The 25,951-nt window shown below is 47.0% G+C and overlaps 1 protein-coding gene across 1 annotated transcript; it reads right to left on the bottom strand.

Annotated features, from left to right (window-relative positions):
* Nucleotides 1-18,727: 18,727 nt before the first annotated feature.
* LOC109749594 (uncharacterized) lies at nucleotides 18,728-19,264 on the bottom strand. Its single transcript, XM_020308541.1, has one exon. It carries the CDS (start codon nucleotides 19,262-19,264, stop codon nucleotides 18,728-18,730), a length of 537 nt encoding a protein of 178 aa, XP_020164130.1.
* Nucleotides 19,265-25,951: the final 6,687 nt, after the last annotated feature.

Genomic DNA, 25,951 nt, shown 5'->3' on the forward strand with positions numbered 1-25,951 from the left:
AATGTGTCAGCAAATTAGATCTGTGGAAATATTATTCTCTCTACGGTGGTATGTGGAATTTGTTTTGCAGAGCCGGGCACTATCCTTGTGTTCAAAATCTTCTATGGAATATTCGGAGGAGGAACCCGCGTTGCAATGCCGAAGACAATCTGTGCGTCGGACTCATCGTCATTGAAGCCTGGTTCAGGGGCTACTGAGGGAGTCCTGGATTAGGGGGTCCTCGGACAGCCGAACTATATGCTTTAGCCGGACTGTTGGACTATGAAGATACAAGACTGAAGACTTCGTCCTATGTCCGGATGGGACTCTCCTTGGCATGGAAGGCAAGCTTGGCAATACGGATATGTAAATCTCCTCCCTTGTAACCGACTCTGTGTAACCGTAGCCCCCTCCGGTGTCTATATAAACCGGAGGGTTTAGTCCGTAGGACAACAACAATCATACCATACGCTAGCTTCTAGTGTTTAGCCTCTACGATCTCGTGGTAGATCAACTCTTGTAATACTCATATCATCAAGATCAATCAAGCAGGAAGTAGGGTATTACCTCCATCGAGAGGGCCCGAACCTGGGAAAACATCGTGTCCCCCGCCTCCTGTTACCATCCGCCTTAGACGCACAGTTCGGGACCCCCTACCCGAGATCCGCCGGTTTTGACACCGACACTCTCCCTCCGGCCTTCGAAGCTCGCCCCGCTCCCCCTTCATCGGTCGTTTTTCTCCCTCTGTCATGCGCGACGGCGGCACATCTACCAGGGAGGTCGCGAGCGGGGTGAGTTTGTTCATTCCTTCTCTGTCTCACAGCCATATCATTGATCTTGCTTGCTCTAGCACTAATTCTGATTTGGAAAAGTAGATCCTGATTAAACTTGGTATAGATTTGTGGTGCATGCATGGAATTGTTTGATGCTGCTTGAGGAGGTAATAAATCTTTCTAGAGGCCCAAAGATTCAGTTCACCTTTCTAGGTATTTCAGTTTCAGGCTTGCATTATTTCTAGAGGCCCAAAGATTTAGTTCACCTTTCTAGGTATTTCAGTTTCTGGCTTGCATTATTTCTAGAGGCCCAAAGATTCAGTTCACCTTTCTAGGTATTTTAGTTTCAGGATTGCATTTTTCTAGAGGCCCAAAGATTCGGTTTGCAATCGTCGGCAAGTGGGCCTGCTACTCATGTCGGTGTCGACCTCAACTCGCAAGCGCCGGCGTCGGAGGGGTTCGTGGGGCTTGGGCTCTACAGAGCCTTCCTCCAGAGCGACGATGACGAGCTCCTCCCTGGGTGCGTGAGGGGCTCCGGGCTCCCTCCCTATCGTGAATGACTTCCGTGATGAGTTAGCTCATGCTTTGTTTCATGGAGTGTATTTTTTTATGAAGCTTGATTGAGGACTTGTATGTTTAAGTGGGATATCTCAATTGTATGGACAAAGTAAAATTTATCATGTTTTGCATGCTTGATTTGTAAAGATGGTTCGTTTATGTCAATTGTGAGCGGGAGGAGGCCACACAAGAGCCGGCCACACCAATTCCGGCAGGAAATAGGGTCCAAAGTAGTCAAATAATTGAGAAAGAACATTTATTGTCAATCTAACCATGCCATCCATGCACCTCTTTGGTTTAGAGTTAGTTCAGGGTTAGAATCTAACTCTAACCTCTAACTGAGTTAGAGTTCTCCTCATCTCGGTTCATCGCCATCATACTTTCCCCATTCCTCTGTTTTCAGTATCCTGCAAATCAAAGAGTCCCTTAGACTAGTTTAGGTCCGGTAGTTTTCTATAAACGTGTTATGTTCAAAATTTAATGAACGTCCTCCGGTTTCTACAAAAATAATCCGGTTTCATGTAGTAATTCATTTGTTTATTTATTCTTCTGCGGGGGGTTTGCATGTAATTCGTGAGGTCTAAAATGTAAAGTACCCCAGCATATGCTCCAAGTCGTGCATGCACTACGACCCAGATGCTCTGTGTCCCACATGTCGGCAAAAGGGAGCACATGGAAATAGCCTAGGAGTACATATATGAGGATAAATGCGTGAAAAAATATGTACGGTGAAGCGTAGCTGCTGTTCGAAAAGGAGACCTAAAGTGATGACAGGTATAGGTCCCACGCACCCAACTAGTGGTAGTACTAGACATACGACTACTTTTTCCGTAAAAGAAGAGGTACGAGTGCTCAGTACTCCTATTCTATCAACACGAGTCCCATTTGACAACAGCGTCCGTGCTATAGCTAGCTCTTCTCCCTCATTTCTCTCTTCTAATTCAAAACTCAGCCGACGCCCAGTGGGCGGGGTGGGGATTTGCCGATGGTCGGTTTGCTCAACTGTGGCCCCACCTCACAGTGAAAATGTTACGACTGGAATAAAAATGCCATATACTCCTATACTAATAAAACATTAAGGCCACGAGGCGATGCAGTGCTGGTTACAGGAAGCAAGAAGAAGAGATGCATCCATCGACGACGTCCACCACCTTGACTCAGGGCGCCCGCCCACTGAACGGCGGCTAAGTAGCATTGGCTTTCGTGGCCAGGTCGACGTGCTTCTGAACAATGGCATCCAAAGATTCTAGCCGCTGGAAGAAGGCCAACGTCTTTCTGTCCTCGCTGGCCTTGTAGTGGCCTATGTAGACGATTTCTTCGTAGACGTGGATGTGCAGGTCGACGGTTTCTTGCATGGCGAGGCGCTGCGCGGCTAGCGCGGCCTCGAGGTGCACATTCTTTGTCACGACCTCCGGCACCTGCAGGGCCACCAGGGCTTGAAAGAATTCGTCACCATGGAGGCCGATGAGGGTGGCAGGCAATGAGGAGCCTGGGAACGCGGGCTAGAGCAGTACGGCAAGGTCGTCTGCGCACTTCTTGTCGGCGGTGAACTTGCGGATGGAGTTGACCATCATGTCGTCCATGCAAGAGGCGAAGCCAGCGTCGGCGAGGGGTACGACGCCGGCGGTCGCTAGCACCGTTCGGAAACGCTGCACGACGCGAGGCCGCAGGCCGGCACCTTGGATGATTTGGCACAACCGACTGCCGCTCGCGTCCATCGCCTCCATAGGTGCTTGTGGCTTATGGTCACTTGGTCTTGGATTGGAGTGAGCAGTGTTGCGCAGAGACTAGGAGTAGATGGATTGAAGTGGTGGGGCGCCTTTATATGAGAGTCCAAACTCTGTTGCATTCACATCGTGCTGGCTCTATTCTGCTTCTCCAATTAATTCCCTCTACATGTAATTGAGGATGCATCAGTGACCGTTCAATGTTTCGGGAACCGCTACCCTCTCCCTCCTTGGCATTCAAGCAGCTATGGAGGCGACTGCTGCTCATGTCTACCGCGTGTCAGGAGACGTTCCCGTCGATGATGAGGTGCCTATGGTGACTTCCTAAATTTCAAGATGATAGTACTAGTATACTCAATATTCTGCACCGCGACCAAGGCGGAGAGGAAAATGAGAGAACTACGTATTTATTTACGGTGTAGATTCACTCATTTTGCTCCATATGTACTCCATCTCGGTGTAGTCTAGTCACTTGTTGAAATCTCTAGAAAGGCAAATACTCCTTTCTGGTTTACAGGGCTATACTAGCAAGTAATAGTGGGCTCACATAGCAATTTTGTCTCATGCAAGAGCCTGGCTATATGCGTGCTCCAAGGTTCGCAATTGCCACATTCGGGTTGCGCTTGGCTCTTCGCCTCTCCGAGAAGACGAACAATGATGTTACTACTATCGCTTCTACAGTATCCAATCCACTGTTGCATGTCCGTCCACCGAGAGCAGGAGGGATAGCTTGTTGTAGTACTATAAGCAAAAGCCTGTCCTCGTCTGCGAGCCACCGCATTCATGGGCGAGGGAGAAGGCATGTAGTAGTAAAATCAAGCTTCTCCTCGTTGTACGAGTTGACGCGACACATCATAGCAGTGGCCCCACATGGTTGCCTCTAAACTTGGCTGAAAGACCCGTAGTGTACAATACTCCATTTGCTGCAACCTCTAACATTTACCCCACCACAAATTAAAATATATATTCCTGTCTTGACCAGAAGAGCGTGCAAACTACAATCACCAGGATGACAGGTAGGGCCAGAAGATTATTTTAATCAAAAAAAAGCATGGAGCCGACCCCAACAATTTTAAGCTTACAGGCACGGTACACGCTATCCTAGACTACTCTACACATGAAACCGCCACACGAGCGTCCGGGCTGCGCTTGGCTCTTCGCCTCTTCGGGAAGTCGAACAATGATGGAGTACTACTGCAGTGGAGGAGTACTACAGTATGCTTCTGGCCATCTGACACCGATTGACCTGCTGCATGTCCACCACGTGCGGGACGGAGAGCGTGTAGTGAACGAAAGCTTCTCCTAGTCCTGCCAGCCACCACGCTCATGGGCGAGGGAGGGATGTAGCTTCATTGACTTACTGCTCCTGCCTTTGCGTGTATGACAGGTGGGCCCAACAGGTGGGTGGCCCACCTGTCATGCAGCCAAAGGCAGGTGCGGTTAAGGCGAGAGGGCATTGTGGTAATCAAACTTCTTGTTGTACGAGTTGATGCGACACACCAAAGTACTGCACTCGATATATTTCAATAATTTGCGTTTTCCGATGCATTAATTACAACGCATGCATGCATGTATGCCGTGACTCTCCTTTTGATACTTGCATGTGTTGATTTAATGCACCTTGAAGTAGTATGAATATGTGATGGTAAAGTTGTGTAATGCCCCGGCCCTAATAAAGCGAGAGATGGTTGTGCACGAGGAGGGCGAGATCATGTAGACAGAACAAGATTCGACGATGGAGCTCTCTATGGTCTGGATGGACCTCACCTTGCTCCACTGCCCCTTGTGCCTCCGCGCCTTGAAGCCTCCAGTGTATGAGGTTCGAATACACCTCGTCCGTTCGGCTGATCGAGCAAGGTACAAGTTTCTTGATTGATGTGTTGTTCGATTGATTTGTGCAGTGCAAGGGAGGGCACCTGGCCTGCGCGGACTGCTGCATCGTGCGCCCTGAGAACCAGCGGCACTGCCAGAAGTGCGAGTGCGGTGGTGGCTTTGACATGCGGAACACGGCGGTGGATGCCGTCCTCTCCTCGGTGAGGGTGGAATGCCCGCACGAAGGCTGTGGGCTCTACGTCACTTACCACAAGCTCCCCGATCACCAGAGCATGTGTCCGCTCGCGCCCTGCAAAAGCCCCATGCCCGTCTGCGGCTACGAAGGCCCGCCGCCAGCGCTCTCCCACCACATCAGCACCGTGCATCCCATGCCCGTGCACAGGATCCAGTACAACAAGGTGCTCCAGTTGCAAGTGCTACTGTCAGAGCCATGGCTCTTGCTATTCGGGGAGGAGGACGGCCGCGCGTTTTTCTTGATCGGCGGCATGCTCGACATCAGCGCGCCTATCACCGTGTCGGTCGTCTGCATCAGAGCGGCATCGTCCCCACTGCCGCACTACGTGGCCAAGCTGGGGGCGAACGGCCCGCCGGGGGAGCCCAAAGGCAGGACCAACACCGTCAAGGTGGAAATGGAGGTGACAAGCAGCAAGGATCCCGGCGACGTCGCCGTGCACGAGCTGACCTTCTTCACAGTTCCACCCAAGCTGCTGGCTGGGGCTAAGCTGGTGTCCCTCCACATTCAGACTGACAAGCTCACGTCCTAAATGATTCTATAGTGCCCTCTGTTTATCTTAGTAATATGCTAATATAGGGGTTAGCTCGGTCTACTTTAGCTTAATAGATGGCGGGCTCTGGTGGCGATGCAACAATTACTTCGACATCAGATCATCAGTTAAAGTAATTTCCAACAGTCGAACGGATATTTTGTGTCTGTTGGATATAAAGATCGTTTGGGTAAGAAGTAAACCAGCTTATAAGAAGTAAGTATAATAGCTTATATGCTTGTTTGTTCAGGAAGTGTTGCATACTTGTGCGAGTTGACACGGCACATCAAAGTAGAACTACTACTAGTAGTACTCCCTTCGATCCTAATTTCTCTGCGCATAAGGCTAGTCATAGTGGGAGTAACGTAGGTAGTAACATAGATGCCACATAAGCAAAAATGATGAGGTGGCAAGTAATTAATGAGGAGAGAGGAAAATAGAGTAACATAATATGTTACCATCACATGCGCTTTCCAATGCAAAATGAGTCTACAAAGTAATAAATGAGGACATCTAGTACTATGTTATCACATACTATATGACACTACCCACTATGAAGGTAGTAACATAGACTAGTAACTAGTCTATGTTACTCTCCACTATGACCAGCCTAAGTCGAAGCGCGGATACCAAGGAGGGCCTGGTTGTGTCTATACTTGGACAACTCACCGGACTGCATGCGCACCAAGCAGACGAAGCTCGTGTCGTGTTGGTGCTGTGTGTGGCCCGCACATTAACAAAAACCTCGCGCCTCCATCTTAGCCTCCGCGTTAAACTTCACATTCGCAAGGCCAAGGAGCAATGTGAAACCTATGGTAGAGCCAATCATATGGTTGAGAACATTACAATTCGTAGCTATAGATGTGTGTGTGGGAGAGGATGAGTGCATGCGTGCACCTCTTCTCTTCCTGTATAACGTACTAAACTCAGAGTACAAGTGTATGTGGGTGGCATCGACCTAGGGAGCTAGATATGGTGCGTGCGAGAAGTCCCGAGAGATAGGTGTAATGCGTCTGAAAAAAAGACTAGTCTATAGCTCTCCAAGAGGCTATTCCTCTTGAACGCCCCAATAAGCGTAAGATATGTATCGGACGGTGGCAGTTATTGCACGTACACAACAGTAGAAAAAGAACTAGTGCCATGGCATATGCTACACCATGGCCGAGAACACGTGCCCATGTTACGCCATCCGGGAACAGTGCCACACTTTGAAACTAGAACCGTCAACAAATTTTGAGCGCGTCTCGTCACATTCCAAATTACTAATACTACCACGCTATATTTAATTGCAAACCTGTTCGCACCGATCACAACCTACTCCCTCCATCGTCATCTTAGGTTTTCATCGTGACCAAGGAGGAGGGAAAACGAGGAAACTTAATGTTTATTTGCTAATTAATAGCATTGCATGCAATGAACTAACCACTGCATGTCATGTTTGGTAGTCTCAAGTCATTAAAAGCATGCACACCCACATCTCTTATTGGTTGATATGTCAAGAAATAAGAAACGAGGTAGAAGTTAATGCACCGCGCCTAAATGTTTTGGGATTGCTTGGTTTTCGTAAGATGACTTACACACCTAGACGGAGGGAGTAAATGGTTTCCCACTTAGGAGCGTATTAGTACTCGGTTATAAATACTACTATGCCAATATGACTGCACATTCCTCGTCAACTCCTCATCCACAAAAACAAACAAGTCATTCAGCATCATTCCCTTGCGTCTGCCATAGCCAGCATGAGTTCTGGGTCGAGAGATTACCACAAGGGAGAGGCGAGCATGGAAGCGGAAGCACGAGAGATCTCCCGCCTCGCCTCGAAAGCATCCGACATGTCCCGCTGCGCGGAAGTAGCAGCACAGAGGTCCAGCCGCGTAGCCGAAGCAGCACGGAGGTCCCGCCGTGCCGTCGATGCAGCAGACTGCTCCAGTCGCACCGCAGAAGCAGCAGAGATGTCCCGCCGTGCCGCGGTGGCCTGGGAAAATGTCTCGCGGGAAGGCGATGACTCTTACAGGCGCATGCATGCGACCGTCCATAGCCAGATGGATCAGATCTCCGGCTGGGCGAGGTTGCAACACGACATTAAAGCCTCGTTTGAAAAGGCTACCGGTGTCATCCGGCAACTAAGGGAGGGCAATGAGAGGCTCTGGGCCAAGCGCGACCTGCTGAGGGCGAAGATCGTCTGAAGTGTAGAGCAGCGGGAGGAGACTAGTGCCTTGTTGAAGAGGACGGGCGTCATCATCAAGAAACTTCTGGACAAGAATGACATGCTCCGCATCGAGCGCCAAAGGTTGGTGGTGGAATCCATGGATGCTCTTAAGCAGCGTCTTGAGGACACGACAGAGCTCATCGTCGGTCGCCACGGAGACTAGTTCCCGCGGCCTGCAGCAACGCATCAAGAAAGTAGAGATCAGTGAGCCAGATCGTTGTCTTCCATCTTCTTTTACCCTTGTGTATTTCGGGTGTAGCTACATGTGGCTTTTTTAATTATCTTCCAAATTATGTAAGACAATTATTATCCACTGTCGTCGTCCTTATGTATTCATCAGTCTTGCAATAAGTCGTAGTAGATGCTATATAGGTCCGTCGGATCTTATATCAAGATCTGTGCAAAAATTTCTTTTCAGATTTTCTTTTTCTCTCTTAAATCTCAGTCGAGGGAGACATAGCCACGACATTAAACAGAGGCTCGGGCGCCATTAATGGAGACCTTGGGAGAGAGGTGGACGGCAGATGGAGGTCAAAGGGCTCTCCTCCCAATAAGCACGCGCAGGGGTTTGATCGCACGCCTCCCGTCCTCAAATAGCTACCCTGCACGACGCCTCCTAGCTAATAAAAAAGTGGACACGTGGCTACACATAAATGGTAAATAGAATGCCCAAGGTTTCAATAATACTTGTGTTTCCGATTGTAACGTGACAACACTTGTTCCAAAATGACTTTGTTGATTGTTAATGTGTGCGCCTTCGCAAATCGGACAACAAAATTACCACATCATCTTGGTGCCATGTCATGACACCAAGCCAAGTTTCATGATTTTCATGCGTGTTTTGGATTTACAGGAATTAAAAAACCAAGTTTCTCAATGTTTCCAGCCGGGCCACGACGCCCAGATGTTCGAATTTCATTCCCATTTCTTGCAGGGGACCTAGAAATTTACCCGAGGACAGACATGTGATTTTTCAACCAACTTTGGTGCACTTGAGCATGTGCTTGTATTTCAAATTTGAATTATGCACACAAAGGTGACACGTTCCCTCTCAGAACCACGAGCCTTCTTGAGAGAAGCTCCGGTTTGCAAGAAGCTTATACCAAAACTTGTCCCTATTCAGACATTTTTTTTACCACAACATGGTAGTACCATGACATGACACCATGCCGAGTTTCATGATTTTCAGGCGTGTTTTGGATTTACAAGAATTTTAAAACCAAGTTTCTCAATGTTCTCGGCCGAGCCACGATGCCCAGATGTGTGAATTTCATTCCTATTTCTTGCATGGGACCTAGAAATTCACTCGAGGACACACATGTGATTTTTCAACCAACTTTGGTGCACGGGTGCATGTTCTTGTAGTTCAAATTTGAATTATGCACATTAAATGACCAGAAAATGAATTAATGTGTAAAATAGGCCAAATGAAACCGGAATAATTTCAAAATTTAACAGGGCACTCATGTAGTTCTATGTTGCTTCTGTAAAGAAACTCAAGGGGGCAGCGTATATCGTTCCGCGCTCAAAGGGGACACGTTCCCTCTCAGAACCATGAGCCTTCTTGAGAGAAGCTCCAGTTTGCAAGAAGCTTATACTAAAACTTGTTCCTATTCGGCCAATTTTTTTACCACAGCATGGTAGTACCATGACATGACACCATGCCAAGTTTTTTCATCATTTTCAGGCGTGTTTTGGATTTACAATAATTTGAAAACCATGTTTTTCAATGTTCTCGGCCGAGCCACGATGCCCAGATGTTTGAATTTCATTCCCATTTCTTGCATGGGACCTAGAAATTCACCCGAGGACACACATGTGATTTTTCAACCAACTTTGGTGCACGGGAGCATTGAACTATGCACATTAAATGACCAGAAACTCAATTAATGTATAAAAGCCCAAACGAACCCGAAATAATTCCAAAATTTAACAGGGCACTCATGTAGTTCTATGTTGCCTCTGTAAAGAAACTCAAGGGGGGTAGCGTATATCGTTTCACACTCAAAGGTGACACGTTCCCTCTCAGAACCACGATCCTTCTTGAGAGAAGCGCCGGTTTGCAAGAAGCTTATGCCAAAACTTGTTCCAAATCATACAGTTTTTTACCACAACATGTTAGTGCCATGACATGACACCATGCCAAGTTTCATGATTTCCAGGCTAGTTTTGGATTACATGAATTTTAAAACCAAGTTTCTCGATGTTCTCGGCCGAGTCACGACGCCAAGTTGTTTGAATTTGATTCCCATTTCTTGCAGGGACCTAGAAATTCACCGAAGGACACACATGTGATTTTTCAACGAACTTTGCTGCACCGGAGCATGTGCTTGCAGTTCAAATTTGGATTATGCACATTAAATGTCCAAAAACTCAATTAATGTATAAAAGAGGCCAAACGAACCCGGAATAATTCCAAAATTTAACAGGGCACTCATATAATCGTTTCGCACACAGAGGTGACACATTCCCTCTCGGAACCACGAGGCTTGTTGAGAGAATCTCTAGTTTTGCAAGAAGCTTATACCAAAACTTGTCCCAATTCAGCCAAAAAATATACATATGAAAACAGGGTTTAGATTATCCCGAACATCTCACTACATAGACCAATGTACTCTGATTTGAATTCAACATAAAATGGATACAAATATTTGAATTGGAGATCATATGGTACATGTAGTTCATAGTGAAATATGATTACTGCTATATGCATGTTTTTTGTTATCAAGATAATATTTAAATGATTGTATAACTTGACAACAATCGTATTCAAATAAGGAAAATTGATTCAAATTTAGTCCAGATGGTAGACGACAGTATATATGTTCATAGGGTGGAGTAAAATGTTCATATATGATGGAAGATCAAAATGTAGGACTACATCCATTATAAACCGCAAGGTCACCTAACGATATATTCGAATTCAACATAACGTGTATTCAAAAATTGAAATTTGAGATCCTGGCATTTGTAATCATATAAAAAGGGACATGGCTCTTTCTTTTGGTGGGAATTGATTTGTTTTTTGTTGTTGTTGAGGGAAGTGCGAATCGATTTGGTACTGTACAGGGTAATCTTGTTCTCCCGATTTTTTTTCATTTTTCTTGTAGTTTTTTCAATGACATCTATAGCAATATAGTAAAAGGGTACATGACTCTCTTGTGTCTTGTATGAATTGTTTTTTTTGTACACGTTAAGTTTGTTCTGTCGAACAAAGAATCCGCGCCTTGTTATCCCGAGAATTTCAAGCTCGAGTATCTTTTGTCTCATCTGCTTTGAAACTCCCGCCTCTTCAACCCGCTCCGCGCCTTGTTATGCCGACATTTCGATGCGCGTGAAAACTCCCTCCACAACCTAAATCGGTCCCGCAGACTAGACACCCGAAATCCCCCTTCTACCCCTCAGACGGAAATATCGGCTCGACGTCGCGGTGTCAAAACCGGTGGTGGTACGCTGGTAACTTACCCTCCATTTCGGACAAGCGCGTCCCTAAGCCATGGCTCCCCCTACCTTCCCCGTTGTCCCCCCATTTGTACACCGAGGCCGCCAAAACCCGTGAAACCACATGCACTCCATCGGCCTCCCGACCACCGCCCACCCGGAGACTCTTCCCCGACGACGTCGTCTACCGCAACAGCTCGCTTCCCTCATCCACCACACCAGATGAGGATCTGTCGTCGATCTCGTCGTCCCGCCGGATCAGTCGCCCCGTCCTCCAACTCCAAGGAGCTGCCCCGACGTTCTCCTCGTCTATTGTGCCACCTCTATCCCCAGAACATCGTCTTGACTTGCCCCACCGGAACCACCAAGGAGGTTCTGCACTCACTGCTGCATTTTATCTTTTATACGATCGCACGGGGCTGCCGGTGCTCGATACCGAGCAGCCATGGCGGGTCTCCATCGACGGCGCCGTCGCTGGCCACTTCATCCACGGCGTCTCACCCCCATGTCGTTGCTTCCTTGGGGGCGACTTCCACACCGACACTAGCTGCAGCTGCTCCGGCTCTCGCTCGCGCTACTGCTACTGCTGCTGCTACTCCGGCCCTTGCTCGCGCCGCGGCTCATTTCTTGCTGTCGGTCGCGCTGCTGCACTGTTCTTGCTTTCATTTGTGCTGCTGCTCTTCTCTGCTATTGCTGTAGGTCGCTCTGCTGCTTCGCTCTTGCTCTCGTTCGTGCTACTGCAATGCTCTTGCTCTCGCTCGCAATGCTGCTGCTGTTGCATGCACGACCTCCGGCAGCTACAGGAGTTGCTACTTTAGCACTCGCTCGCGGTGCTGCTGCACGACTTGCTCTCTGCTAGTGCATTCCCTGCTAGAGCGTCTGCTGATTTAGATCATTGTTTCTCTGATACTAGTGCTCGAACGCCCTAAACATCTACTGCAATGTTCTGCTACTAGTTCATTCAGTTTCGACAGTAAAATTTAGTTTCGACTGTAAAGTTCAGTTTCTTCAGTTAAGTTCAGAGTGAACAGTATTCACAGCATCTGTCAGAGTGGTCGTGGCGCGGCTGATGCGTTTTACATCTAGCACTTTTTGGTGATGTATTGTACATCATCTATTGGAGATGATATTAGAGTCCCACTTCAGATTAACGTTGTCTGTCTTGTCCTGCTTCAGCCTCGCCGCCGTACACCTCATCGGAGCTGCTCCAACGACGGAACCATCCATCACAACGAAGCAGTACCCTCGGTGCCGTTTCCAGAGGCCTCCGATCTTCTTCCCCACCTCCGACAGTCACACCAGCATCACCATCCTCCACGTCCAACCCAATGATGCTGAGGTCGACAAGGCTATGCCAAAGAGGTTATACACTTGTTGCACCACTCTGTTACTCTACATTCATGTCGATCCCTCAGGGATCCTTTGCTATGGAACTACTATGGTACTACTATTCGTGCATTTGGTTAGAAGGAGTGGAGCAAAGCAAAACTGGAGGATTTTTTCCTTTGGTGTCTCTTTCAAAGAAAAAACATAAGACTTTTAATATCCACTTGGACATCCTTTTCAAATTAATATGCATGAAGAACAGGACTAATTGCATTACTGGCATAATAAGATTCTTATTTTTTTTCATTTACACGTCGTTTGACTTTAATTTGACCATGTTTCTCCATTCCTGTGTTATTCCAATTCATGTGAACCAAACACTGACAGAAATCCTATGTTTCCAAATGCTCTGTTTTGCACGTGCATTCCTATCCTATTCCTATGATTTTCCTGTCCCTGCGTTTATAGAGTCCTCCAATTCTAAGGAGCCATTGCAGGTTTACTTCATTTTCAGATAGGCGTCAAAGAAAACTCTGTGTGTTATGTCCTGCTCCTGCCTTGCCGTCATCCACCCCACCTGAGGTGCACCATCGACAGAAGCGTTCACTACAGCAGAGATTCCCCCTGCAGACTTTCTTTTGCCGCCTCAGATCATCTTCCCCGTTTTCGGCTGCCACACCAACTGCATTACCATCATCGACTGAGCAGATGAACCTGAGGACTACACAGTTCCGGAAGAGAGGTCGCAGTCTTTTGTGTTTGCTTACATTATACACCGGTTATTATTACCTGCTACTTTATCGTTCCAACTCGAGTTTTAAAATGCCCATGGGTCTCATATCGAGGCAGCAAAGAATAGTATCTGTCTACTATCTGGTTCATCTGGGGTCTTCTATGTGGTTCGTGTTGGGTGGGCAACAAACAATAGATGATCCATTCTCTATCTTTTTAAAACTGAAGCTATAATCTACCTGCGATCATTAGTTTTGTATCTATCCACTCGTTTGCTACCATCAGTCTTGATTTCTGCATCCACCCCTTAGGCCTTACAAAATCTAACTATTTTTTATTATGCATGTCAGTTATTGTACACAATAGTACTGAACATGTAGAGAAAAAGAGAAGACCGTTGCGTGGGAATATAATGTCATGCAGACGCCGCTCCATGGTGGGTGAAGTGGGCCCCCTCCCGCCATTCTAGACCGTATTCCAGAGGAAGATAAGTGTTCAGATGGGGATTCAGAGGGAGCTGACCACTCCTATTTACCAGCTGAGGTGTTTGCTCTAACCTGGCATGTTGATGTTGGTCATATCATGCATATGGCGCCTCGCATTGCTTACATTATACATCTTATATGTCATCACCTTAGTTTAGATTTTCTTTGTGTGAATGCCACCTGTTTGGTTTCTATATCATACTCCCACCATTCCTAAATATTTGTCTTTTTAGAGATTTCAACAAGTGACCACATACCGAGAAAATTGAGTGAATCTACACCCTAGAATATGTCTATATACATTAGTATGTGGTAGTCCATTTGAAATCTCTAAAAAGACAAATATTTAGGAATGGAGGGAGTATATGGGAATTATGCAATGCCATCTTCTTTAGCTAGGCATCATATACGTGAATCATGAAATGCCATCCTGTTTAGCCAGTCATCGTATATGTGAATTGTATCGTGCCATATTTTTTTTCATAATATATTCCGTTTGTCAACACTGTTTATACATTCATCTACACTTCTTGTGCATCAGCCATTTGAGTCGGTCATGGGAAAATCTGGAGTGAAAACAAGGTCTTCTGAGTAGTCAGTGCTACCTGCTGATGCAGATTTCTTGCTGGTTACAGACAGCTCCTCAGAGGAGGATTCCGAGACAGATGACCAGCCGTATTTGCACCCCCCCCCCGAGGTGCATGCTCTAGTTTGGCAGGGTTATATTGCTCATATCATGCATATGGTGTCTTGCATTGCCATGCCATCTGCTTAGATTAGATATGCTTTGTGTGAATGCCTCTTGTTTGCTTTCTATATCAGATATGTGAATTATGCAATGTCATGTTTTTCAGCCAGTTATCATATATGTGAATTATGCACCGCCATGGAGCCAGGCATCATATATGTGAATTATCTCATGCCATCTTTTTTTCATTACGTATTCCATTTGTCGACAATCTGTATATATTGAACTAATCTTCATGTGTATCAGCCATTTGAGCCGATTATGGAAAAATTAGGAGTGAAAACAAGGTCTTCAGAGCAGGCAATGGTACATGTTTAATCATATATCTCAATGGTTACAGGGAGCTCCTCAGAGGAGGATTCAGAGACAGATGGCCAGTCCTATGTCCCACCTGAGGTGTAGCTCTAAGTTGCAATGTTTATATTTCTCATATCCTGCATATGGTGTCTTGCATTGCTTAGTTTAGACATCATATGCACAATATTGAATTCCATCTGCTTATTTAGAGATCATACATGCGAGTGCCAACTGCTTAGGATATGAATCAATTATGTCAATTATATCACATCATGTATACTTAGACAACATGTATGTGAATTATTTCATCCCAACCTATTTTAGAAAGACATCATATAGTTTTGTCATGTCATCCTGTTTATATACTCATCATATGTTGAATTATTCCATTATATCCTGTTAAGTTATCCATCATATATCTAAAACTGTGTCATTCTATCCTTTTTAGTTAGGCATCATATATGTGAACGATTCTTCACAAAAGACAGTGCTACCCATCGATGCAGATAGAACCATGGTTGTACTGGCCCACAAACTAGCCCCACCACACATAATCAAGACTCTTCCAGATTGCACACTTACACCGTTGGGCAGAGAACCAGCTACAACCCATCTAACCCCAATCCCAGCGGATAGTAACCCACTTCTAGTTGACAAACCACCATGTCCACCACAGAGTACCCCCACACGAGCAGTTTGTAAAGCAACTGCAGTGCCCAAAGCACGAAGACCACCAGCGAACCCAAACTACATGTTTAAAGCAGAAGAGCAACTGTTCTCAGGTCAGATTCCGTAGCTATGGTCCATACTCCTTTGTTGTTGCATCATTGTATTTACTCATACCAACTACTTTCGAATTTGAAGGATCCAGTTGAAACTCCAATGGCGCAACAGGTATGTTTTAAACATATTTCTTTAACTAGATTGTTGTTATAACTTCTTGCTCTATGTTGATTTCAGTTTCAGTTGTATAAACAGTTATGTTCTCATGTGATGCACATTACAAGTGTTGCCAATGCTGTGTAGTTTCTCACACTTATATTCTGTCCATGCTGTTGTGTCTTAAAAAAATATGAGTTGAACATGTCTCTATCTTGATTTGGCAACATAAACTAGAATCATATGGCAATATAGTGACCATAGTACATAGATATATGTTTGTTTCATGTTGTTATCCTGTCCACCTTACTACTGAACTGGTTTACCAAAATGAGTTTCGTATACTACATGCTGAACCTGTGATGTGTCTGCTTGTTTCTCTTGTAATATGCGAACAGAATATTGGAGAAGAGCACCCCACTATGCAATGGTAGAGGAAGTAATGCAGATAAGGTTCAAGATAGTGAGACAACCCTGTTGGTCTCCAAGAAAGGTGATAAAAATGATCTTGTAGACAGTGAGAAAACCCCCACAGTCCTGCGTTGATGTAGTGTTCGAGTTACTAGCCAGTACCGCTGGCACAAGCTCTTCGAACTCGCTGCCTGAATCACGTCGGCTTCTTCAGCCTCACCTACAAGCTGAAAGGCATCAGTCAGTTGTGCTACGGCAAGAAGCCGAAGGAATGAGGAAGTCCCTGGAGAATTCAGATGCATACTTTCTTGTGCAACAACAAGTGCCGGAGGATTTAAGCGCCAAACAAGAGAAATTTAATAAGCTTGCTAAGCATCTTGCCAGCATTATGGGTCCCCAGGATATTGTTTCTTGAGCTCTTCTGAAGTGGTTTCAGTTCTGGACTGGTTTTGCTGCTGCATTTATTTGCACTGGTCGCCATGTTTGACAACCAGTGTATATGATATGCGGCTTTGTTCCCTATATTTGTACTGGTGGCGAACTTTGATGCCCAGTGCATGTAATATGTGTAATAGTAGTGATAGCCTAGCGTAAGTTGCGTGCTTATTTATTTCCTTGTTGTCTTGTTTATTTGTTTGCTTGTAGTTAGTGCAGTTCTTTTTCCGCGGTTTGCTAGTGGCCGCAATAAGCTATTTTTTAAAACTAGTCCACAATAACCATGGGCTACATATTTACTGTAGTTATCATGGGCCTCCTACGGTCCGTAGAAACAATGGTCCTTCTAAGGACCGTAGAAACAATGGGCCTTCTACGGGTCGTAGCATCAATGGGCCTTCTACGGGCCGTATGATCGATCGGCCAAACATGGGCCAATAAAAGACCACATTATGGGCCGTAAACGGGCTAGATTTGGAATCGTCTGTTCATGGGCCGACCATAACGGGCCGTCGTTAATCTGCCATATTGGTGACACTACGAAAACGGCCCAACGGAATAACTGGACGCAAATGGGCTAATTGTAACCACTGGCTGAATTTGGCCCACAAACAGAAAAGGCTAGTAATGGGTCGTAAGTAAACGAATGTTGGAAATAATCCCAAGAATAAATGGGCGCTGAGAAGGCCGAAAGATGACACGGGTTGGAAATGGCCCAATGGAATAATGGGCCGTTAATGGGTATAAAGCGGTACACTGTTCATTGCGGGCCAGATTCACCATGGGCCGTTAATGGGCCAAGAGTTACAAATGGCCTCGTATGGGCCGAAAGACATCATGGGCCATACATGGGCTAGAAGTTACAATGGGCTGGAATCATATTCGACGGCCCAGATGAAGCTACTGGGCTAAATTTCGGTAGGCCGTAATGGGCCGTGAGTTAGAGGGCCGTGAATGGGCTATATACGAATAGGCCGTTAATAGGCTTTCCGTGGGCCTGTCCTTTCCCGTTTGACCAAGTTGACGTAACATAGGCGCCTCTGTTGGGCCATGCCACATGTTGACGTAACATAGGCGCCTCCTATCCGATGAATGGATGACATGTCCCAACGGTGAGCCAACACGTGTTTCCTCTAGCCAATGACAATTTTACATGTTGAAAATCCTCATTGGTCTGGGCTGTTAACGGGTTATCAGATCCAAAATCGGACCCGATAGCTTAAAGGCAACCTGTTACGGTGGATGCCACGGGTCGGTCACTCTTGACGAAAGCACTTCTATGATGCCTGATTTATCATCATGGAGGTGGACACTTCCGTGATGATAATTTTGGTAATGTCATGGAACACTTCTACGACAGCACATGTATGACTATCTTGATTCTGTCATAAAATCGTCATGGATGTACATGCATGACAGAAAATGTGACCTACTGTGACAAACACGTATCATCATGGAAGTGTCTTTTTTTTGTAGTGCATGAGCATCTTGTTAGTTAAATTTATGGTCAAAATTTGGCACAAACTACAATGGGGACCAATAAACCAAGGCGGTGGTAGAACTATATATAGTAAGACGCCCGCATGTTGCACGGAATAGTGAAATACATTGATCGGGGAGTTGTTTATTTTGTCAAAGTATGTGGGGGTCATCTCCTGTGTAACAAATACCGATAGGTTTCTTCGGATATTATTTCTTCTCTAGAGCTCACAAGCATCCGGGTGAATAGATAAAAAAAATCTTTTGCAAACAAATGCGTTCAACTGTTCAACCTGCATCGAAAACTTATCGATTGATGTAGAGGCGGGGGGTTATCCTCCTTTTCAAAAAAAGAGAGTATAAATTCACATTAATCTCATAAATGGCAAGCGAGAACTCTAATGGAGCAAAAACATACATGGCAGATTCTAGACTAAACCATAAATGGATACACTTTTATTCAAGCGCAATACTCTGATAGAGCAAGATCATGCATGGAAGGTTCTATACTAAATAAGAAGTGTCCACATTCTTAGACAACGGTTACCTTGAGCAAAGATGAATGATGAAAAATTAACTTTGTAATGCATATACCCAGGTGAACCTCCTTGGATTCCCGTGCGTCATATTGGGGTTAACATTCATATGAAACTAGCCCTCTTCCATGTCCACATTGCCGGGAATGGAGCAGCTCACCACAGTCTCATTCAACGTGAGGGAGGTGCCGAGGTTACCCTCGTACGCCGGAGGGGAAGCAACAGTGAGCACGCACCTGTACATCAGCCTCGTGTCAGCGTCAGCAGCGTTGCACCTGACGCACATGACAGAGACGGGGTGGCGGCCTGCGCAGGCCTTGCCAGTGCCCACGGCCAACAGGAAGACGCTGCCGTCCTCCTCTGTGACTAGCAGACAACAGTGATCCTCCAGCGACTCTGGCACGGCGAATGGGTAGCACATCTCGTACTTGATGTTCACCATGGGCCAGGAGTGATTGCCGGACAGTCCTGTGAGGTGATGCACGAGGCTCACCGGCGAGCCCTCAAACGGCGGCATGCACTCATAGCAGTAGCAGGGCGCGTGCGCGCATTTGGACCTATGCTCCGCCACCGAGTGCTCGTCGACATACCTCTTGCAGCCGAAACTCTTGTTGACGCAGGGCACCTTGCGAGCATCGACCAGACTGTCCATGAAACGAGAGTGGCTATAGGGGACGTTGCGCCCGCCGCATGACGCAGGAGTAGCACACAAAGCGATAGATGGTGTTCTTACTAGTACTCCCTGAGTTTCTTTTTACTAGTTTGCATATAATTCCGAACACCACGTAGACACGTTCTCTCACCATTTTACAACTATATTAGTATCATTGTTAGTGGTCAGCCAATGCAAGTTCTAGCCTGGGTGTTTTAACCTTTTTTAGTAATGATATCTTGTGATTGTTCGCCATGAGCCCAATCCTGGCGAATGCGCACATAATCGTCAGATTTCCATCCGACAGTGGCCTTTTTTAAGCCATAGTATTTGACAAAACTGCCACCCTTACACATGTACTGTAACTGCGACATGTGCGTTTGCAACTGCCATGTCTCCAAGCGAACGTTTGTTGGGGATTGGCGTTAGCACCGATGGCAGTTCGTAGTCATTTCACACTCCGGTGCTAGTAGTAGAGTAGAGTCCTACTCCACTATACTACTCGGGCATATAGTGGTAGGTACTATAGTTTATTGTACTAGTACTGTGATCACTCAAGTTGCCTGGCATCGATATGACCCTATGCTGTTGGGATGTGTCTCATAAGTCAAGCGGCGTGCTGCTGCTATATTGTCATCATCACCTGTCCAGTTCCCGCAACACATATTCACTTCTCCATCCTCGTCCGCACATAATCGTCCAATCTTCCATCCCTGCTACGCACCTCCCCCCTCTTCTGAAACCCAAGCACTAACAATGGCAGAACCGAGCAGCGTCCGCCGAAATAGTGGCTGGAAATCGCTCCCCACGGAGCTAATCAAACTCATTGTTTCGCATGTGGACAATACCAGTACCATGCCACTCGCTGCGTGCTTGTCGGGGCTGTACCATTTACTCAAAGCCCTCAAGCCGGAGCTTTTTAAGACCGCTCCCTGCTTCCTGATGCCACCTGATCTTTAGAAACGGCATGTCATGTAGCGTAACGATTTTAGGGTGGCGAGCATCAACCCCCTCGACTGCGATTCGATCCCCTTCACCCTCAACTACATTAACGGTATGTACTGGGTCGACATGAACACGTCTTGGATGGTGCTCATCGATGGTCGCGGCAGCTGGATGCTTGTGGAGGTCTACACCCGGTGCTTGACGCCCCTTCCTTTGATTAACACTTCACTTCTTTGGGACCGCGGCCAGAATACTCGGAATCTTACAGTAGCCAACATGATACCAAGTTTGATTTGCTCAAGGTTGTAATCTGCCATGTGCCCACAAGATCTGCGAATTAGAAAGACTTCATGTTAATTGGATTCTTCAACCGCGGTCTCGCCTATCTAACAGGTCACTACAGTAAGTGGATAAATCTGCACGTCCATCGCAGGATCATACATCCTCCATGGCTCTCTGATGCCATTGAACACTAGGGCTTCATTTACGCTGTTGACTCCTTCTATGGCTGGACATATTGCTGGCCTACTCCAATCATCACTACAAATGGCCATTACAGCAGTATGTTACTTTCCTATGATATCCTGATGGCTTGCTTATATCACTGTTAACATTTACTAAAAAAATATGCATCCTCATAACATGATGTTCTTAAGATTTACTACAGTATAAGCCCTTTTTTATTTGACTCGAACTTGATATGATGTTGTAGGCCGCCCAGTGGCCCTACCCTTCCTAATCCCAAACCTTTCAAAGAAAACAGGCATACTGGAATCAGCAGATTTGCCGTCTGCCGACTCTTTGCCGTCAGCTAGCGGACGACACAGAAAGGCTTCGCCATCAGCCTCAAGAAAACGGATGGCAAAGAGCAGCGGACGGCAACGAAAGGCTTTTCCATCAGTCGTATCTTTGCCGTCTGCTAGCTGATTGCAAAGAGGGTGGGTGGTGGGCTTACGAGGACGACCTAACGGCCATTTTCTTTGCCGTCTTCTTGCGGACGGCAATGAAACAGGCCGTTTTAATAGTCGTTTCCCCCCGGCCCCACCCCACTACGTACGCTCTTTGCCGTCTGCTAGCAGACGACAAAGAGTTGTGACCTACTAGCAGAAAAGGGGCCGCGCCCGCGCCCCCACCCCTCTCTCTCTCACGATCTCCTCTGGACTTCACCACCCGCGTCGGCGCCCTCGACCGCCGCTCCGCCTCGCCACCTCGCCCCTCAGCCACGCCGCCCCGTCCCATCGCCCCACCGCCCCGCCGCCACGCCGCCCTGCCCCATCGCCCCATCACCCTGCTGCCCCATCGCCACACCGCCCTGCCCCGGCTCGCCACCCCACCTCCACCGCCACGCTCCGGCTTGCTGCACCACCCCCGCCACGGCGCCTGGCCCGCCCCGGTTCGCCGCATGGCCCCACACCACCCCTGGCTCGCCGCCCCGCCCCCGTCGCCCCAACGCTCGCTGCCTCCTCCACCACCGCCCGAGCCAAGGTGATTTTTTCTACTCTTATTTGTGTTTAGGTTTAGGTTATAGTGGTAGGATTAGGTTGCTGCCAGATTTAGGTTTAGATAATTAGAAGAAGAAGAAAATTGAAAAAAAGAAAAATAAGTAGAAGAAGAGGAAAAAGGGAAAAAGGAAGAGGGTTTCCGAGGGGATAGATGGTGGAGCCAGTGGGTCCTGCCGGTCCCGACGGCCATGCTGAGAACACCCCGGTCCGAGTGCTGAACCGTCGACCGTGCGTCGCCATACCTGAGGGCGCCCGGGGACGAGCGGGTTAGGGGGTTCCTCGGTGTCGATCGAACCCTAAATAACAAGTATCGTCGGTGCGAGATACATGTGGCCGTCGGTGTCGAGCACTACATCCACATTCCACAAGTGACGCCGCCGTCCGGCGTCCCAAAGCAACTGTTCTCGGCGTTGATGGCGGTGGAACACCATTGCAAATTTGTCTGGCAATCTCTGCGATGACGATTAAAAGGCAAGTGTTGAAACTTGAAACACCCAAACTGACTCAAGTCGGTTTGGTTGTTTGAAATTTCAAAACTTGGCTTTAATACTCATCGCAGAGGCTGCCAAACAAATTCGCCAAGGTGTTCGACCATCATCGGCCGACCGCATCACGCTGGCTTCACTTGCGGGATGTGGATCTAGTGTTCAACGCCGACCGCATCATGTAACTTGCACCGATGGTAGTTGCTATTTAGTTTACCCGGGGACGAGCGGGTTAGGGGGCTCCTCGGCGTCGATGGTACCCTAAATAGCATGTATCGTTAGTGCGAGGTACATGTGGCCGTCGGTGTCGAATACTACATCCACGTCCCACAAGTGACACAGGGGTCCTGTGTCCAGCAGCAATAGTTCTCGGCGTCGATGGCGGTCGAACACCATTGCGAATTTGTCTGGCAGCCTCAGAGATGACGATTGAAAGCTAAGTGTTGAAACTTGCAACACCCAAACTAACTCAAGTCGGTTTGGTTGTTTGAAATTTCAAAACTTGGCTTTAATCCTCATTGCAGAGGCTGCCAGACAAATTCGCCAAGGTGTTCGACCGTCATCGGCCACCAGAACTATTGTTGCGGGACGCCGGGCGACGGCTTCACTTGAGGGATGTGGAGCTAGTGTTTAACGTCGACCGCCTCATGTAACTTGCACCGATGGTAGTTGCTATTTAGTTTACCCGGGGACGAGCGGGTTAGGGGGTTCCTCTGTGTCGATGGTACCATAAATAGCAAGTATCGTCAGTGCGAGGTACCTGTGGCCGTCGGTATAGAAGACTTGCTATTTAGGGTTCCATCGACGCCAAGGACCCCCTAACCCGCTTGTCCTGTTGTAAATATTTAGTTAGGTCGACGGAAGAAACAAAATTGCTCTGTTACTCATCTTTCGATTTAAATGTGCAGTTATTTCATCATTGCAAGGGTCTAGTGTTCGACGAGCTCCGCCCCTGCGTTCGTTGTTGAGCAGAAATGACATCGCCTCCTCCCCCCTTCATTTGCTCTGTTCCGGTCTTCGTGCCGATGAACTTGCTAGCTATAGGTGTCAATCATCAGTATGCGTAACCACTATGTGTCTCCCGTTTGAAAGGGTTACATCTATAAATATGCATGCATATTTATAATCGTGATTCTTTCAAATTGTCCAACGTTATCCATGGACAGCCCGAGTATGTGTAGATTGGGTTCGTTTTCCCATATGCTCTGCTCCGGATCCGATGCAGAATTTCGTCAGTGCCTCCCTATTGTTCCCTGGGTACACATCCTCTCTGCTTATTGCCGAGACATGTATCAGGAGAACAGCGGGGAGGTGCTCCTGAAATTTTGCATCGGATCCGGAGCAGAGCATGGGAAAACGAACCCAATCTACACATACTCGGGTGGGATTAGGACCTCTCTTTACCTATTAGCATGTAGGTTGCATGGATGTAATAAAACTGACAAACTGCATTAACTGATGGATATGGTTTGCTTAATTATGTATATATTTCTTGTGTGTCCAGTAGGAAGTCAATATGAGTGATCGTGCGTGGATGTACACCGGTTACACTAGTCAGAATGTTTGGACCGAGGAATGGTTAACAAAAACCAAGGGGTTTGTTAGAGCCGCATTTGCAAATGGCCAGGAATTAAGCTGGTGCCCCTGTGCCCGGTGCGACAACTATAAAAAGAGGGACGAGGTTGAAATGAATAAAGACCTACAGAAGTTTGGTTTTACACCTGGTTACACGGTCTGAACATTACATGGTGAGTCTGCCCAACGTGCCAGAGCCGAGGTGGTTCGTCGTCGCACCGACGAGCATGGTACCGGGACCGCAGACATGGTGCAAGACTTTGACGATGCTCGGGACTCGGACGAGGAGATGGAGGAATCTATAAAGGCTTTCACTGAAATGTTGGAGTCCTCAAAACGTCCTCTCCACGAGCACACTGAGCTTTTTCAGCTGGGTGCCATCTCACCAATAATGGCTTTGAAGGCTCAATTCAACTTGGGCGGAGAATGCTATAACGCGATGATGATAGTATTCGGACGATTTCTACCCAAAGGCCATGTGCTACCTCCAAACCTGTACCAGTCAGACAAAATCCTCCGTGCTATTAAGATGCCCTATGAGAAGGGACATGCCTGTGAGAAAGGATGTGTCTTATTTAGGCTTCAGTATGAGGACTTGAACTATTCTCCCATTTGAAATTCTTCCAGGTATGTTGTGGTAGACAACGGTATGGGTGAGAAGACGCAGACCAAAATACCCATTAATGTTCTTCGATATATGCCAATTGTACCAAGACTTCAACATCTTTTCATGGTCGAAGAGACGGCCAGATAGATGACATGGCACAAAACGGGCAAAAGAACCGAACTAGATGCAGATGGGAATTTTATGATGGTGCACACATCGGATGGAGAAGCGTGGAAGCGCTTCGATGCATTACATAAGGAAAAAACGACAGATCCAAGGCATCCTCGAGTCGACATCAGCACGGATGGGTTCAGTGTGTTTGGTTAGGCTGCAGCCCCATACAGTTGTTGGCCCGTGTTTGTCATTCGACTCAATCTCCCCCCCCCGAGCAGATTATGCAAAGAAAGAACATTTTCCTGACGTTGATAATTCCAGGGCCCAACTATCCGGGGAAGAATATGAATGTGTACATGCAGCCGCTTAAGGACGAATTGCAAGAAGCTTGGGATAATGGGTTCAAGACATATGACGCCTTTAGCAAACAGAACTTCATAATGCGTGTCTGGTACATGTACTCGACGCATGACTTGCTGGCGTATGCTCTATTCGTTGGCTGGTGTGTGCATGGAAGGTTCCCGTGCCCCACATGCAAGGGAGCTCTTGAGTTTTGTTGGCTGACGGCAGGGCACAAGTATACTTGCTTCGACTTGCATAGACCGTTTCTACATCCTTGCCATAAGTTCAGGAAAGATAAGAAGAACTTCATCAAAGGTAGAGTTGTCAAACACTCTGCACCACCTGTGTTGACAAGCCAACAGACCCTAGATCAGTTAAACGCTCTCGAGCCAGATCCAGAGCGTCCAGGGTATTTCAAGGGGTATAATAAGGAACACGCCTGGACTCACAAGACATGCTTGTGGGATCTTCCTTACTTCAAAGACCTCCTTTGCCCACACAACATCGACGTGATGCACACTGAAAAGAATATCGCTGAAGCCATTTTTGGTACATTGTTCGGCATAGAGGGAAAATCAAAGGATAATACTAAGGCTAGAGTCGATCAAGAGGAGCTATGTGATAGATCATTACAAAACATGCAAGAACCGAAAGGAAAGCGGAACTGGACGAAGCCAAAGGCATGGTTCAATCTTGGAAGGCCAGCTATGAAGGAAATTATTTTGTGGGTGAAAATGCAGTTGATGATCCCCGATGGGTATGCAGCAAATCTAAAGAGGGTAGCGAGTCTTAAAAATTGAAAATATTTGGTCTAAAAAGTCATGATTGGCACATATGGATTGAGCGAATAATGTCGGTGATGTTGCGTGGCTTCATCCCTGAGGATGAATGGCCAGTACTGGAAGAGCTGAGTTATTTCTTCCGTGTTCTTTGTGCGAAAGAACTATCGCCTGGCCTCCTAGAAGAAATGGAACAGTTGGCGCCGGAGTTGATCGCAAGTTAGAGATGATCTTTTCGCCTAGCTTCTTTAATCTAATGCAACACTTGATTTTACATCTCCCGACCGAGGCACGATTGGGGGGGGCATGCAAAATCGTTGGTGCTACTCAACTAAGAG

This window comes from Aegilops tauschii, chromosome 4 (assembly GCF_002575655.3).
Source record: "Aegilops tauschii subsp. strangulata cultivar AL8/78 chromosome 4, Aet v6.0, whole genome shotgun sequence".
In the NCBI taxonomy this organism is placed as follows: domain Eukaryota; kingdom Viridiplantae; phylum Streptophyta; class Magnoliopsida; order Poales; family Poaceae; genus Aegilops; species Aegilops tauschii.

What these genes read in the sequence shown, in the direction of transcription:
- LOC109749594 (XM_020308541.1), bottom strand. Translation starts at nt 19,264, where the DNA reads ATGGACAGTCTGGTCGATGCTCGCAAGGTGCCCTGCGTCAACAAGAGT.